This window comes from Photinus pyralis, unplaced genomic scaffold (assembly GCF_008802855.1).
Source record: "Photinus pyralis isolate 1611_PpyrPB1 unplaced genomic scaffold, Ppyr1.3 Ppyr1.4_LG1, whole genome shotgun sequence".
Classification (NCBI taxonomy): domain Eukaryota; kingdom Metazoa; phylum Arthropoda; class Insecta; order Coleoptera; family Lampyridae; genus Photinus; species Photinus pyralis.
The window spans coordinates 44,607,600-44,624,640 of NW_022170249.1; the positions used below are offsets into that span (position 1 = coordinate 44,607,600).

The 17,041-nt window shown below is 34.6% G+C and overlaps 2 protein-coding genes across 2 annotated transcripts; both read left to right on the forward strand.

Annotated features, from left to right (window-relative positions):
- Positions 1-2,739: 2,739 nt before the first annotated feature.
- LOC116158662 (CCAAT/enhancer-binding protein) lies at positions 2,740-5,004 on the forward strand. Its single transcript, XM_031471484.1, has 2 exons — positions 2,740-4,287; positions 4,450-5,004. The coding sequence occupies exons 1-2, from the start codon at positions 3,305-3,307 to the stop codon at positions 4,499-4,501; spliced, it is 1,035 nt and encodes a 344-aa protein (XP_031327344.1). The 5' UTR covers positions 2,740-3,304; the 3' UTR covers positions 4,502-5,004.
- A 9,041-nt stretch (positions 5,005-14,045) lies between these two features.
- LOC116159003 lies at positions 14,046-15,199 on the forward strand. The gene is made up of 5 exons (XM_031471890.1): positions 14,046-14,168; positions 14,324-14,381; positions 14,569-14,645; positions 14,695-14,842; positions 14,894-15,199. Exons 1-5 carry the CDS (start codon positions 14,085-14,087, stop codon positions 15,031-15,033), a joined length of 507 nt encoding a protein of 168 aa, XP_031327750.1. The 5' UTR covers positions 14,046-14,084; the 3' UTR covers positions 15,034-15,199.
- The last annotated feature ends 1,842 nt before the right edge of the window (positions 15,200-17,041 follow it).

Below are 17,041 nucleotides of genomic sequence, written 5' to 3' on the forward strand. Positions count from 1 at the left end.
AATTTGGATGTTATATTTTTAACTTTCTCCATAAGAAAATTCCTGAGGATCGTGTTAAAGGCGTTTTTAAAATCAATCTTAAGTAGAACTTTAGACGGAAGATCAAACTGTTCTGTGACATGTCTTGCAGCATGGGCTACAGCTTCGCATCCTCCAGGTGAACCAAAGCTAAATTGCAGAGGACGTAATAATGTCATTGTAATGGTTCCAGCGCCAAATGGGGTAAACGGAATTAAGGTGAAACTCCAAGATCTCCCCATAAAATACGTACCGAGCCTGTCTTTAGTATTAAAACATGCTATAATTTAACTAGTCTAGTCGTCTAAAGATATTCCCGACAAACATCGACAAACCAGGGTGAGCTCGAGGATGTTTAAGTTGTAATCCCGGGGAGTTAAACTGTCTAAATCAGCAATAGAATCATTTGAACATAAAAGTTTAACGGCGGCAGATAAATCTCCATCAGACACTTTGTTAATAACTTTTTTCCTTAAATTATCGGAATTATTGTTGTCTTGTTAAAGATTTTTTTGATTTTGTATTATTATCAAAGGTAATATAGAAAGTTTTGTATGCGAAACAAAGAAGTTTTTCCCAGTTGTTACTCACGCAATCATTAATTACCTTACGTAAAGAATCAGCTACGGAAATTCTTGCTTCTTAGGAATCCTCTTGATAATAGGAACATTTCGTTTTAAAAAGACCAACTTTGAAATTTGAAAGAGTTCACTTGAGTATCTGAAGGTGAAGTTTCATCAAGTTTATTATATAATTGTCCAGAATTATGTAAAGGGGTTGCAGTTTGTTTAACAAAAGGGATAGTAGGTGGATCTTTTGAGCTGTATTTAATACTGGTAGAATTTATAAACTGACCTGGATGTTTAATATTTGCAATGTAGTTTTAATCCTCTAGTGCCTTTCACATTATCTGGCATCTAATGGAACCTGTAGATGTAGTAGATGATACTTTAATTTTTGAATAATCTTCTTGATCAGTCTTATTAACTTTTTCGCCATTCAAGGTTTCACAAAGTTTTGATGGACCAGCACTAAAAATCCTAGAAGAAATTATCCAAGAGGACGCAAAATGTTCAAAATGCTAACCTCCATGGATTTAACCCTAAAGTCTTATCCGTGCTACCCAATTCCAGTTAATCTGTAAATAGTAAGTGATTTTCCACCTCAGATCTGAAGAGCGGCTACTGGCAAGTTGGTTTGGATCCTGAATCCATGGTTAAGGTGCGGGAACGATTTTACTGGGTGAATTGCAAACATGATGTGAAGAAATGGTGCATAAAATGTGTAGGCTGTGAAACATAAGACACGCTTTGGTATTGTCCGTGTGGAATCTAAAGATTTGTTTGAAATAATACGCTTTGGCTCACTACGTAGCCAAAGATGTCAAGATATTTTTACCTTCAACGTCCCGAGGTGGGCAAGGTGTGTTTCTATTTTTTCTATTTATTCTATGTTGCGAACTTTTTTTTATGTGCCAGGTTTCTTCCATGACTGTCGCTAACTTTGTGCTTTAAAAATTGTTCTGCGCTATGATCCTTATTTTTAATAATGGTCATAGTTACGGAAGCATGAGCTTACTGTTACTGTTTTACCCCAGTAGTCACGACTCCCCTATACCTACTTTGGCTACCCTACTTTCACAATCAACAGAACTTGTAGCCTATGGGATACGAAATGAAATTGTGAATGAGAATTAAAAGCAATTAACCGTAAGAAAGCCAGATAAGATGATTTGGACATCCCCCAAAGAATGCGAAACGAGCGACCAGTAAAAAGTGTGGCGAACAAAGATACAAAGAGTAAAAGTAGATGTCGGCCAAGAAAAACATCATTGACAAATGACATGAGAAAGCAAAAAAAAGCAAGATAAAATGAACACAGTTCGATTACATCGGTACATCTTGCACAAGTTATGTATTAGTAGGTACTTATTAAATATTAATCATGTAATAAAATAAAGAATTATAAAAGTGAAATGCTCATTTATAACTCCAATTCCATCTCATGGCCTGACTTTGAAGTGATGTCATGATTAATCTAAGTACTCTCGAGAAACTATAAAACGAATAAAGTTGATTTACAAACCATGACGATCGAAGTTATTAGAAGGGCGCTTTTTTGTTTAAACAGATTACGACTTTAATAAACAATTTTACAGTTATTTTTGCTTTAAATGGATCACTCATATGATAACAAATCGTTTGTCAACTTAGCTACCGTGGTAGGTAGTTGTAGTTTTGCTACCAGTTATAAGATGGCGGAAGTTCCTCGTTTTACGATAAGTGTTGGTTTGATTTGTGACCCACTTTCTTCACGAATGTATGCACATTCCTGCACGTGTGAATCAGGTTCATGACGTCCTGTGACGTAGCAATTTTTAAATTTTTTTGGTAAATTTTTATTTAAAAAAAGCATTTTTTCACAAAAAGTACTTAGTTATCCGAAATTGGAAAATGTGGGAATCAAAATAGTTTTGCATTAATTGGGACAAATAAACGTCAAGTAGTATATTTTTTATTTGGGTCGTAAATAAAATTAATATCTTTTGCATTATTAAAGAACGATAGTTTAGACGTAATCGTACGCTAAATTAAAAAATCATAACAATTTATGTATAGGCAACGTAATATCAGTAATATCCATACGCCTATATCCGAAAAATCGTCATATATAACAAATCTTACGTCAAAACGTAATTTTTTCTTAAAGCATGAAATCGAATTGAATCGTTTCACTTTCGAAAGGACGTCATCGTATGTCGGTACTAAACGCGCAAGTTCCACTGAGCTGCTACAAACTGCAGGAATAGAGCTTAGCAATCGCAGTATCCTAGTTAGCTTGGGCAAGCGCACGATAGTGTGGTACCAAGTATGCTCTTACTAAAATAAAACTTTATTTTGATTCAGTCGCGATATATTCACAAAACTTTTTTGCGATTATTTAAACTGTGGACATATAACGAAAGTATCCGGATCGGTTGTCAACATTGTCTTTCTTGTAGTGCAGTAGTCAAAATCACGTGTACCTTCAAAGGATTCTTCAGATATTAATTTAATAAAAAACGGTGATTTAAAATTTAAATAAGTGACTGATCGGGCCTGGATAACCAAGTGCTTATCTGCATTTCGGTAGATTTTTACCGAAAATGGAAACTGTTGGAAAGTGCGTGAAGTGTAGTTAGTTATAATAACGTACGGACGCATCTTACTATTTAAATAGTAAAAAGACAACCGCGAATTTTCGGTAGTGAAAGTAGCGAGTGAAAGTTAATTTGGATTCAATAACGATGGATTCACCGCAAATGTATGATAATCAGCAACATACGCAAAATGGTGCAGTGATGAACCATAATGAGAAAAAAACTGTAATTATAAATAATAATAGTAACTTAACGAATTTAAATACGAGTAATGGAACGACTAAGCAAACGGCGGCACTACTAAAACAACACCACATGCAACAGTACCAACACGGCGAATTAAGCGATCTGAACACCCCGGAAATATCACTAGACTTACAGAATTTGATAGACGATTCGCAGTTAATGAACGAAGGCATCTTTACGGACATCTTACAGAACCAAGTACCGAACAAACATTTGCAAAATTTACACCCTAGACAAGTATTGAATAGTTTACCCAGTTCGAATTATCCCAGAACGACTTTGGCGTATATGCCACAACCGGTACACAGTGGTGCTACTTACGCTGGAAACGGTAATCAAACATCGAGTAGTGATTCGAATAGTTCGGGAGTGAGTGACTCTCCATTAATTAAAGAAGAACCGATCGACCCCCAAGACTACAGGCGATCTTGTAACGTCATGCCCAACAGCTACATGCAAGGACCGTCTTATCCACCGAACGGTGGTGCGCCGGGTTTCGCACCACTCACCCCCAGTAGCGTGTTGCATCATCAGCAGTTGAACGCGATGAAGAACAAGGCGGTCATGTTAAACCAGCACGCCGCCAGAAAACACATGAAACCATGCGACAAAAATAGCGACGAGTACAGGCGGCGAAGGGAGCGAAACAACATCGCCGTCAGGAAAAGTAGGGAAAAGGCGAAGGTGCGAACGCGCGAAACTGAGGAAAAAGTCAAAATTCTCGTCAAAGAAAACGAAAGACTGCAAAAGAGGATAGAGCTCCTAAGCGAAGAACTGAACGTACTTAGAAGTCTGTTTTCAAACGTGGGTGTCCTACCGGAGCACATCCATCGAGAAATAAACAAACACCTGGATGCCTTTCAATTGCAACAGCAACAGCACATGTAAGGACACTTTTATTATAAGGAGGTCCTGATCTATTGGGGTGGTTTATTTTTGCTCAAAAAACCGATTATAAATCTATGCCAATACGTTCAAGACATCTTTTTTCTTGTTTTTTAAGAAAATATCAAAATGTCTTACGCTTTTTTTTCTTTCGTTATCAGGACAGAAGACAGATCGAGGGTCATGGACATCATAAATGATTACGGACAATAGCCTAGATATTTTATTTAAATTATTTGTACCCGATAGACTTAATTTTTTTGTATACTGACGAAATCGACGACAAATCCGTTTGCCTTACATACGACAATAAGGTTAAAAAAACATTTTTCATGTAATATATAATTTGAACAGCGGAAAGTTTCGATGTTATTAATCGCGTGAAGAATTTTTTGTTCAGTTTTATCTAGATCTCCTTGGTGTCGAGAAATAATTTATTAATGAAACGATTTTTGTTTATTTTGCAAGGAATCTTCACTTTTTTTATATTATTTTAGAAAATTTTGTAGATAACTCGCGTCGTATTAGATTCCTTGCAAAATAAAGTTAATAGCTTTTAACGGGTATTTAAAGATTAGAATTGTTCCGTTCGTTTTTTTGTGATCGACTAAAGTGTATTTTAAAATGGAATATACTATAATTTTGCAACCGAAGCTATCGTACCTTTTTTAAATTATAATAGATTGTATTTCTAGAGGATATATTTTTTTAAAAAATATATCGTTGTTATATCTTTTAATTTTATTGTAAAATATTTTGATTTCAATATATTTTATGTATATGTCTGTATGTTTGTATGTATGTATATTGTAATATATTTTAATATATTTTCCAAAGATGACGTTTGTAAAAATGAAATAAGATTCTGGTGTACATTTTATACTACTTAAATATTATGTTCTTGTTTTTATTTAATAAATCGCCCGAATTAATTTTAATTATTTTTCATTTCCACGCATGTACTCACGAGGAAAAAATCGGATGATTTACAATTTTTCAAGTGACTAATAAAGTGTAAACCATGGTGAGTAAGCACTATAGGTAAGTTTGAGTAGGTCAGTATTTTTAATTATAGGTACCCTCGATTATACCGGTTCATGTTTTTTTCGTAAATTTTCAGTCACTTTTAACAAAATTATTCATTACAACTCGCTGATAATGAAAAAAATAAATATTAACTTCGTGGTCGATAAATTTTCAATAACGAAAATGTTTTTTTGAAAACTTTCATAAATGTATTTTCCGAGGTATTTTTATTCATAATGTAATGTTTAGACTCACCTCAAAGTTTTTTTCTTCTTTGCCGACGCAGTAAGATGATATGATTTCCAAAATTTCCAAACTTCTTTTCTGGCTTCCCTTCCTGAAGGGATGTGATCGTTTTGGTTCAAAATCAACAGATTTCTTTCTAAAGATTTTGAAATTGACCCCTGTACTTTCTCTAATGATAACCCGTCTTCTAGCTTATAGTGTTTTTCTCTATGTAATAAGAAAATAAACATTATATTTAGTAACATTAGCTTTCAAAGCAACAATTAAGCTTCCGCTATATAGCTTTTTCTATCCCCGATTTAGATTTGAAACCACTGCAAAAACGCAAATCGGGTTTCTTATGCCGTTTGCCTTTGCTGCTAGTATTAAGAAGTGTGGAATGTTTATCAAAGTGTTGAATTTATGAATATTTGTTTCTGAACACGTAATAATTAGTATAACAAAAAAATCGAGGAACACATTCCACATGAATCAATGGTTCCAAATGTTTCGCTTGAGTTCAACATACCTCCGTTCACGAGAAAATTCTTACCCAAAAACCACAAGGACCTAAATCGCTTAATTCTATCTGTGATTTGGTTCCCGAGAAAAAAATTGCAAACACAAACATGTTTGCTGTAGTGTTCCTGGGGCGTGATAATCAGGAAGAAAACGTCATCACTAGTTCACTGTTAGATGTTTCTTCGAATCCCTTAATTAATTAATTAATAATTAATTATGATTATACCTCTATCTTGCACTTACCTATGTACTTTCTTCTTACATGATTTCGCGATTGCATGCTTGGCTTACGTCAAATTATTTTGTTAATATTTATAATACTTCCGCTAAGATAAGACAACAGTTTTCAGATATAAGACACCAAGTTTAGCGCCCATAGGACAAATTTTCCAAAATTATAATAGAAATAAATAAATTAGTGACAAATGTTTATACTCGAATCCGCAAATTCGCTATATGTACTATCTGTTTGTAGAATTCATTTTCTGTAATTTCTTGATGTCTTCCAGGAGCGCATAACGTCTAAGTTGACAGGGCTAACTATGACAAATTTTGCCTTTTTTTACATTTTAAAAATACACTATCTTATTATCACACTTTTTCTGAATGCCTTTCGCCATATAAAAAAATTCTATGAAAAAAATAATTCGTTCTGTGTATCCTCACTCGGTTCCGTAACATTTGTTAATTACTAAACTCAGTCCCTCAACAGAACTCGTTTTCACGGAAAATACAAAAATTCAACGTTTTCTTTTTCTTCCTAAACACGATCCTTACGTGAGGCTTCCCAGGAGCGAATATTCAAGGCGGCATTTTTTGGACAAATATTCCGGGGGCCTATGTTGCAGGCAATGAATTACGGGAGCTAAGAGGATTTTTAAAAGGTTGTTATAAACATAAACAAATACACTTTTATTGTTATTAATACACCACCTTGTAAGAAACAAAATTATCTACATAGGAGGTGTGTCATAGTTATTCATAGACTTAATCTCGATAGTAAATATGTGACGAGTGAAGAAGGAAACGGAAATAACGTAGTGTATTGTGTGAATTATGATATTTCCATGTGAATTTTAAAAGTATTTAGTTTTTACCCAGTGTTATAATAAGTGTACGTGTATCAAATTTCCAACATTTGTATCATATCACTCGCGATAGTTTTCGTGAAGGTAGGTTATTTTTTCTGTGTACCTTTGCTTTTAAATAACAATTATGAACAACGTTAATGAAGTTGACAGGAAAAGTTTAGAAATATTTTATTTGGAACTCTCTTTGAGCCATTGTCAATTTTTACCTACGTATAATAGTTAAAATCGATGTACGAGTATAAAGATGTAGTGCGAACTCTATGCTAACTAAATGTTAAGAGCTCAAACATTGAAAATGGATCCATTTTTTTAATTAACCCCCAAAAAAGCTGATTGTTTAACTGCTTTAACACAACCCTAAGTTTTAATAATTGGACTTCGTCTTCACTATGGAATAAATATTTAGAGCACTCCAGGATTGAACTTGAATGAAGTTGATCAACCTCATGGTGATCCTAGAGACAACAGTGTTTCGGTTTAATTTCCCGTCTTCAATAGCAAGTTGGTCTTTCCTATTGTAGGTTTCCTATGCACAGCATTTTACAGTTACTGCAAAAATTCATTTGCCAGTGGCTTCAAAAGCACGATGTGCATTGCGGCTTTATAGTAGAGCGATAACGTTATTACGATGCTATATCTGTTACTGCATGGGATGATTATTTTTCAAGTTGTTTATAATTTTCCCTAGTTGTTTCCTGAGAGAAAGCACAGTTATTCCTAAAGCATTGCCGATCTTGCGTGTTTCAGTTAAACTTATCTAATATACAGGGTGTAGAATAGAAATAATTATAATTTATAATTTCCTTAATTTCTCCTATTTCTCACAACAAAAAATTATGAATGAGCACATGAATTACAATCTACAAACAATTGATTTGCAACTTTGCTGTCAATTACTTAGGGGAGAAAATATTTCAATATAAAGAGTTACCATTGAAATCCCTATAGCGCGTAAGCGTTTCTACCTAAGTTCTTATACAGTGCTTCCATTTCGTTACATTTCAAAACGAATCGCCGATTGTAATTTGTAATTTAAATAAAAAATAAAAAATTGGAAAAATACGCCCATTTAGATAGCTAGGCGGAAGTTTAATGGAAGTTTTACTTTAGTTTTAGCATTCACTCTCACACCGAGAACTATCACTACTTTAAAATTATAATATGTATCCCCCCATAGCGAGTGACATCACTTTAAAGGCTAAAACCGAGGCTAAAACATTCTTTTTACAGAAATATCCAAAAATTAAACTTGGATGGTGTGGTTGTGAATTGATTTTAAAAAACCAAAACTAAATAAATCCATTTTACACATTTCACGTTTTGATTGTACAAAATTTATTTGAATAAAATACTCAAAATGGCCATACTCCCCTATAAGGACAATAATTAAACTAGTACAAAGTAAAGCCGTTTATAAGCCTGTTCGTGAACGCATTGTTACGCCGAAAGTTTCTCATTCCATCCTCTATAATAGCATCTTTATCTGGGTAATTGGAATTACATATTTTTATCGTTAATCTCCCTCGAAATTGGAACCCCATTGGACATATTCTGAAACAAACAAAAATTTGTTAAGCAAAACGGTCATCATAAGTGAAAAGCTAAAAAGAAAGTAGGAATTACTCATTATTAATTACTTATCACTTATAAAATAATTACAAATAATTACAAATCACGTTCGAAAATGAAAAACTTAGGATAAATAGAGTAATATTGGCGATGTTTCTTTTCGTTGTTCGCTGATGATGACATTGTTTCTGTCGAAACGCATTCGTTTTGTTAACGATTTGTGTATACTTTTTCTGGTAAGAAAATGTAGATAATACCACAAGCGCGACCGCGAAGTGCTCCAGTACGATATTCCTTCATTATAACTAAAGAAAGTGTTTCAGTTACACGTATGCCAGTATGCCTTCTTCAGAGTTTGAGGTAGGCAACACGGTCGGAATACTTAGGCGCTATGAAATAAAGATCCTCGCTTGGTTCATTGGTTGCGAACTGCAGAACATTTTCCTTAGCTCCCAATTATCGAGACCAACGGTGAAAGATAAAATAGCATTTTTTATTACGAATGCAACGGCACACAAAAAAAAAACAAAAGAGCACAACCCCCAGCCTTTGACACCATATCATAGCTTAGTCCGTGAAATTTTCAATTTCATAAGAATGTCATTAAAGAAGATTATTTTGGCGTCTTATTATTCCTCACCTAGGTACATAATTACACAAGTGAAATAAACTTCAAACTTTATCAACCGTTTACGCTGCAACAAAATATTGTTCATTTTCAAGCACGATTCATGACCTGAATCTGTTAGTTTATCAGTTTAAACAATCTCTTCTACGAGATTGAGGTAATCATCTTCACATGAAATGACGAACACGAGATTGACACGACACACCTACTCCTACACAACTAAAAAGATTTTCATTCAGTAAAAGAATTGTTATGATAACGTGGTACATGTAGTATCATGGCACAATCGTAATAAACATTTACGTTCAAGGGCACGTCTACAGTAGTTGAGATGAACATAAATTTTCCCATAAGCTTCACGGAAGATATTGATTGTTTTCCTAATTAAACCCTGTCACACGACAGGACTTTCATTGAAAATTTGAGCAAAATTACTTTTGCAAATTTATGCATTGAAAAATATGAACGCCAACTAACCCATTGTGTTTTATTATGTAATGTTGACATTATTTTAAAACGATTGAGATCAACCTACATTTTGAAGATAAATGTTAATAGTACATAGGAAATTCTTTATGCATGTAATAACTGAAACAATTCGTTAAAAATCACTTTCCAACTAAATATCCCTTCCTTTGTGATGGAAAGGGAATTGATCTTAATCTTTTTACTTGACTTTGGACTTGGAACAATACAATTTCTAATCTAAAAAATAAAATGTTATAGGCCATTGCGCGAAAACAATAATTGCATAAAGGTGGAACCATATCCGGAACCGTTAGTGCCGTATTGAAGTAATCTACGAGTTTCAGATCTGCTGTGGAAGAAAGTAGGGAACTCGTAAAGATACAAATGCAAGCAGGAAGCTATTCATTTTGTGTCTTAGTTCGTGCGAACCCGGATTCGAACCAGGGGCCCTTACTACCGCAATCGCGCTTGCTCGACTCTTGCGCCAACCGGGCCGAGGGGGCATTAGTTTTGGACGCATTTAAGAACCAATATCATTCCCACACATATCTTATACAGTTATACTAAATCAACAAGTATTGCTCGTAAGCTTTCTGGGATAAAGAAAAGATTAAAAATTCTAGTTCGAACTAGATTTTAAATAGATTTTCCATCAATGGACATGCAGATTTCTCCAGCTTATTCGAAATCGATAAATATACCTATCTAAACCCTTATGCAAAATAATTCACCACATCCACTGGTTTGCCACGGATGAAGTGAAACATACTTAATCATATTGTAGCATTGGGATACATATCCGTGAGACCTATGTTAAAATAATATGCTCAATTTTTGTTTCAGCAAGATATTTCGATAAACCTTAATTCATTGACAGTAAAAATTGGATAGGGTTTTTTAAAACTCAACCATGAAGGTAGGAAACTGTTAAATTAAAAATTATTTTTTTAAATATATGTGTACTCCCCCTCCGCTCCTCCTCCTCCCAGATCACAAATCGAGCTAAATCAGTTTTTCACATTTTTCTTTTAGACCAGTTTTTTTTAGATTAAGCTTCCTAGTTCAAATCAAAAAGAAGTCTTCAAAAAATGGCAAGTGTCGGGAAAAAGGTTTTCCACCGAACGTTTATTATTTTCCGATGTAGAATAAGATAATTCAATAAAAACTATAGGTTTTATTTGAAAAAATTACTACATCAGTTATGTGAAAATGTGGATAGCATCATTAAATGAGGATATGAAGAATATTTTATATAAATAATATTTATTTCCCCTCTAGTTTCCGCAATAATCGACTGTCTCAAGGTGAATGGGACACTGCATATAAATTAATTAAGTGGTATTCAAATATAAGATTACGGCAACTCACAAAAGAAATGACCCACCCTCGGCTACACCCCAATTTGTCTCGCTTATGCAGGTGCAGCTACACCCAAATAAATTATCTCCTGAAACTGATATCTTTTCTAGACAAAATGCTTGCTTCAAAACTATCGTATATAACCCGCCATTTATTTTTGTTCCGTTCCGAATTCTATTGTTATACTCGTACAAAAGCAAAGTGTCCGCTTTATTAAAGCAATAATTCTAATTAGTTCGCAATAGCCGATAATTTTTTATGATCAGCCACGGGTTGTTGCTGTCAAATTGACGGTGTCAAAATAAACGTAACTATTTTCTCGTAATTTTATTTACGGAACCGAAACGGGGTGTCGATGTTGAACGGGCGGCTAATTAGCTGTTATTATAGAGTTATAAGCACGGATTCTGATCAAGGCTACCGAATGCAGGTATCGGAATTACAGGAAGCTTTCTTCTCAACTTAAATTTCAGGTTTTACTGGACCCTGACACGGGCGCATTTAACCAATGATTTAACCCAGACCTTAGTTTACTTAAAGGGAACGAATATTGTCTCGATGCGGTTCCCGAATAAGGTCGGCAAGCATTTACTTGGCGCCTTCCACCCAATTCAAGCCACCCTCCTCAAAGTCAGTTGAATTCCGAATTTATCGACCGAATGCGTGAAGCAAGATACCAGTGCTGTATCAGCGCAGGATCTTAACCCTACAAGGATTATCGACACCTGTAACACAGGAGCGAATAAGACGGCAAAATAAAACTAATTATCAAAAAGCTCTCGGTGAATCAAAACAAAAAGGAAATAAAATAAAAGGACTTCTGGGTTTCTACTCGGGGATGCAATAATGCTTGGTATGGAATCTGATTCTGGTTTCTGGTCGGTAAAAGGTACAGGAATTAATTTCTGGTTCTTAACAATTGCAATTTTATAGGGACAAGGAGAAGCACAAACAGGTGGGAGATTGAAAAGAGATTTAATTTTAAAGGATGGGGGACTACACCAGACTACATCTAACGGTGGAATTTTATAACACAGGATGTTTCTAAATAAAATTTCTACTTACACTTTTATATTTTCTTACGAACTTCACGCACTTTATTTACTTTGGTTTGTGTTTATTACTTATATATAATTTATTATTGTCTAAGTCAAGCAACGTTGCTCTCGGTAGTACTCGTATTTAAATAGGTAAACGAAAACTTCGCAGTTGAATCCAAAAGGAAAGAAAAGGTGAAAGACCACGATAGAACTAGAGAGGATGCATTGATAAAGAGCTAAGAGGGAGAAGTCTGGCAGATGGACAGATCGGGAGGAATGGAAATGAGTAATAGCAATGGTTTATACTCTATTCACGAATAGGGTTTTTTGTTTCAGAAAGTTATGTTTCCTTACTTTGAAAAAAAAAAGATTATTAATTTCTGAGTACTGCAATAGATTTTTTACCAGTCTGGTAAAATCATCAGCAGTCGTATGAACGGGGTAAATAACTTGCATTCCAAAAATCTTTTTGCATTAGTGTGTTTGAAACAGAGGCTCGTTGGTCGGATACCAAATAATATAATTAAAACCATACCTTGAGTTACTTTCTGCAGGTTCCGTCTACGTATAGATAGCAATTCTCCCTTTGATTTCTACTGCTGACAATCTCCACCAGATGTTGAGGCGGACGTTCAAATGATACCTGCAAACATGCGACGAGAGGCATGGTAAGGGTTTCTATTGATCTACTATCTAACTCTAAGTACTTATTATGAACGCTTCGCCAACAGGAGATGGCTTCTGCAGATAGTCGCGGACTTTCAAATAAATCTGACTGCGGGAGGAGGGCTTTAACAATTAGATCGATGAAATCTATACAGCCCTATCTTTGATCAAGTTGCCCATAACAACCACAGAAGGAGCTTCAATTATTACGATTTTCTAACACTGCACTGTTTTGAAAAGAGTGCAATGAATAGTCCTATAATGGTGTTTCAGGGTCATCTCAGGAGTTTCCCAAAGCTCCATTATCAAATCAATGTTGTTTATAAATAATTGTAAAAAAATCTCTTTCGGATACTGTTAATTACACAAAACTCATGTATGATGATAACCTTCACAAGGATTTTGTTTTTTCAGATATGAACGTACATTGTTACCATATTACAACTCAAATTAAAGCATTTTCTTGCTTACATAAGAGAAACTGTCATAAAATACATTTTTATCTTCATAATCTCTGATTTGTACGTATATGTATATATTATTTAATGTAGCACATGTTTCTGTGTACATAATGTTAAGGTTTGGGGAAACAAATATCTTTTTTCTCAAGTCACTTTTCTACTATACCTACTCAATTTGTTTATCAGCTACCCCGAAATCAAATCAATTTCAATAGATGGTCTTTTGGTAATGCCTAGGAGTTCAATGAGACCTTGCACTCGCTCAGAAAATTCTCTGATACGGCGTTAATTTCAAAAGTTAAGTTCAAAAGTTTCAACAGTCAACAGTAACACGTTTTTAATGGAGGATATTCTCGATTACTTCGTTCGTAACACTCCGACCGTTCTTTTGAGCATTCCTTAGTATGATGACGATGAGCCGTGCACAACTTGAGAAACGATAACCTTTCTCTCTCGTTTACCTTTTTGCTATGACGTACCCAAATAAGTTCTGCACTCGTCCGGCTCAAGTTCAGCAGCATTAATGAGTGAACATTTTGGCAATACGCTACAGAGAGTTTTATTGGCACACGCGAATTTATTACCTTGCCAAATATCATTACGAACGAAAAAAAAAGGTTTTAACTTATTTTTATGAAACACTATTTTTATAGAATCCTACCTACTTGCACGATTAATTGTGTTTAGAGTCAAGGAAAAAATTGAACGCCACGTGACTTGATAAATTGACAAGTGCGTAAAATGTCAAAAAATATCTTGTTAGATGAATGTTGCTGTTCGGTACCATTAAAGACCGGGTGTATAGTGACGGGAGTAATTGAATTTGTAAGTAAATTATTGACGCTTATATAATAATAAAAATTGGGGGCACTAGAGGAGTGTGTCAACTACTTTTACTCTCGAAGCGGCATAATATCGTAACCTCATTCAAATTACTAACTCGCTAGATTGTACATCTTAATGTATTCATCGATTTTTAGGTATGTTTCGTAATCGACGCATTTACCTACGACAGATTTAATTACGAATTCACGTCGAGTAAGTAATTACTTTTATACAAATCTTTTCTCTACTGTAGCAAAATCTTGGAACACGACAGAAATCCAATACGAATTACAGAAGTGGAAACTTGATCAGAAAAATACCGCGAGTGCTGCAAAATCCATCATGCTTAATGATAATAGTACTTGATTATTTCCCTTATAACTATAATTTGTATTCCCAGGTGAAGAATGGGTTATCGTTTTCAGAGTGATCATCGTGGGAGTGTGCTCCAGTTTAATAACTTTCGGATCATCGAGGGTAACTTTTCTATATTTTTAATTCCAGTAAAATTGCAAAAACCTTTCAGCTATTTAGAAAAACTGCAGTGTTACTACATAGTCTCCTACTAACACTATTTCTACTCGTCAATTTCTTTTTTGAAGTTCTAGTCTTCAAATTTAGATCTTTTCATGACTTGGCCGACGGGATTGTCTGGGTTTATACAGGCTACTACGGTAATTTTTGACTACGATTAAGACAGTCAGTTGACTCATATTTTCTTACAGCTTTTCTAGTACATTCAGTTTTTATCGGATACTTACACTATTGGAAAGTATCGCGTCCCGTGAGTGAGGAAACTGTAGCAGGGGTTTTAAGGGATAGACAAATGAGCACAATTTTTGCAAATCAGTATTATGGCATTTAGTAATAATAGTTGAATATTACAAATTGTTATTCTGCTTATTTTCTGGATAAAGCACAGTATAACCGGCCATCAATTAGGGGTACTTACCTACACTTATGGATTGCCAGTGAGCTGAAACTTACTTCAAAGTTCTACGCAAACTCTTAAATAAAAATGTATAAAATAACACGTTTATTGAACTCGAGTGGTCAAAAAGCTGCACACTTAGAACCATCAGAGAATTATGGATTACAGTTTCAAGTCTTAACGGATTCAAGGAAACGTTAATCGCTAAACTCTTTCCGTAATGTCACAAAACAAATCCGACAGATAAAAAAAACCAAAATTGAAAGAAACCGAGTGGTTTATCTAATCTACAAAAGAAATAACAATAAGATTTATGTTAAGTTACATACATTCGTTCTGCTTGGAAACACTGTGACGTTGCTGAATGATAATTTAGTATGGCGGTCATGAAATGTCTGGGCAATGATCTGAGCAACATTTTGTCCATATAAACTGGAGGACAAAAATATTTACTTTGGGAGCAATGGTTTTTTTTCTGTAAACCTAACATATAGGAGGACGGAGTTGTCTTAGGTATGTCTGTTCTAATTTTGCAAAAATTGTATATCTTGGTATCTTTGAACGTGAAACTTAAATTCAACTGTAATATTTCGTGCGATCGTTAAATTTCTAATTATTCCATCGCGTAAAACGCAACGAAATAATCTGCTTTTGCTTTAATATGTAAAAAAGAACCACAATTGTTTATTGTTTCTAAAGCGATCGATTTCGGATTTAACCACCCATCATCAGGCTAGGCTAAAGGTATATCACATGAATTTGATGAACACAGAATTAAAATTATTACCGTCAATTTAAATTATATAAATGCAGCGACATAGAGTTGTAAATTGACGGTAATAATTTTAATTCTGTGTTCATCAAATTCATGTGATATACTTTTAGCCTAGCCTGATGATGAGTGGTTAAACCCGAAATCGATCGCTTTAGAAACTAAACCGCAAATCTCAACGAACGGATTTTACAAATAATCTGCTTTTGATTTGTGCATGCGACTCCTCTGGTTGGCAACGGGACCACAATCCCGGGACTCCGACCCCGATTTGGGAAGATAGCAAACAAGGCACAATTTTTCTTGGAATAGTATTTATTTATATAAAAAATGATAAAATAACACACATAGGCGCACGCACTTACGTATAATGGAAAATACCATTCAAGAACATTTACAAAATAAACCGGAATGGTTATTTACATAGACGCAAGGGGCTTCTTTCTGGATTTCTTATGCGGAAAATCATTTATTTCGTCTTCAAAATCAATACTTGTTTCTTGGATTTTGGATTTTTATGATTTGATCTGTTTGATCTTTTCAAATGAATGCATTTAGACTCCAATCCATTTGCATTAACATCCTCATGGTGTATTTTAGAACAATTCGGCATTTAGTTCGCCTAAATTAATAGTTATTAGGCGGACGAACGGACAGATGAAGTGGCTATAATAGCACCTCCCAACATAAGTTAGAAAATGCGCTAAAAAATTGAAGTAAAACAGTTGGGGAACAGCATCTGATGGGGCCCCCTGGTATTCGGCTGACCAATGCGTAAAGATGGCACTGCTTCCGATAGACGATCAGATTTTTTTTGCACCCACGCGTAAAGCTACTATATCGCAACTTCCATCCGTCTACCTTTTACGCTTCCTGAATCCTAATTTACAGGATACGAGTAGTACTCGGCTTTAGCAACTCGTACGTGTTACTAGCGTCGTATAAGGCCACCTTAGTTACCATGTTCCAAGGACTGATAAGTGTGATCTGTGATGAAAGGTTAGGAGGAGGGCGCCTTATCTTCAAATATTTTTTTAACAAGATGATTTACTTCCAATATTGTTCTTGATAGCGATAGGAATTAAATATGACTAATTTGAATTGATTAAAAGGAACTTGAGGGTAACAATTTGAAGATTTTGAGAGCAGGTTTTGATGAGGGAGCTTGAG

What these genes read in the sequence shown, in the direction of transcription:
- LOC116158662 (XM_031471484.1), top strand. Translation starts at nt 3,305, where the DNA reads ATGGATTCACCGCAAATGTATGATAATCAGCAACATACGCAAAATGGT. An exon ending in TTGCAACAGCAACAGCACAT is followed by an intron (nt 4,288 to 4,449) that starts GTAAGGACACTT and finishes TTTCGTTATCAG; the next exon opens with GACAGAAGACAGATCGAGGG.
- LOC116159003 (XM_031471890.1), top strand. Translation starts at nt 14,085, where the DNA reads ATGTCAAAAAATATCTTGTTAGATGAATGTTGCTGTTCGGTACCATTA. An exon ending in TAACTTTCGGATCATCGAGG is followed by an intron (nt 14,646 to 14,694) that starts GTAACTTTTCTA and finishes AAAACCTTTCAG; the next exon opens with CTATTTAGAAAAACTGCAGT. An exon ending in GGTTTATACAGGCTACTACG is followed by an intron (nt 14,843 to 14,893) that starts GTAATTTTTGAC and finishes ATTTTCTTACAG; the next exon opens with CTTTTCTAGTACATTCAGTT.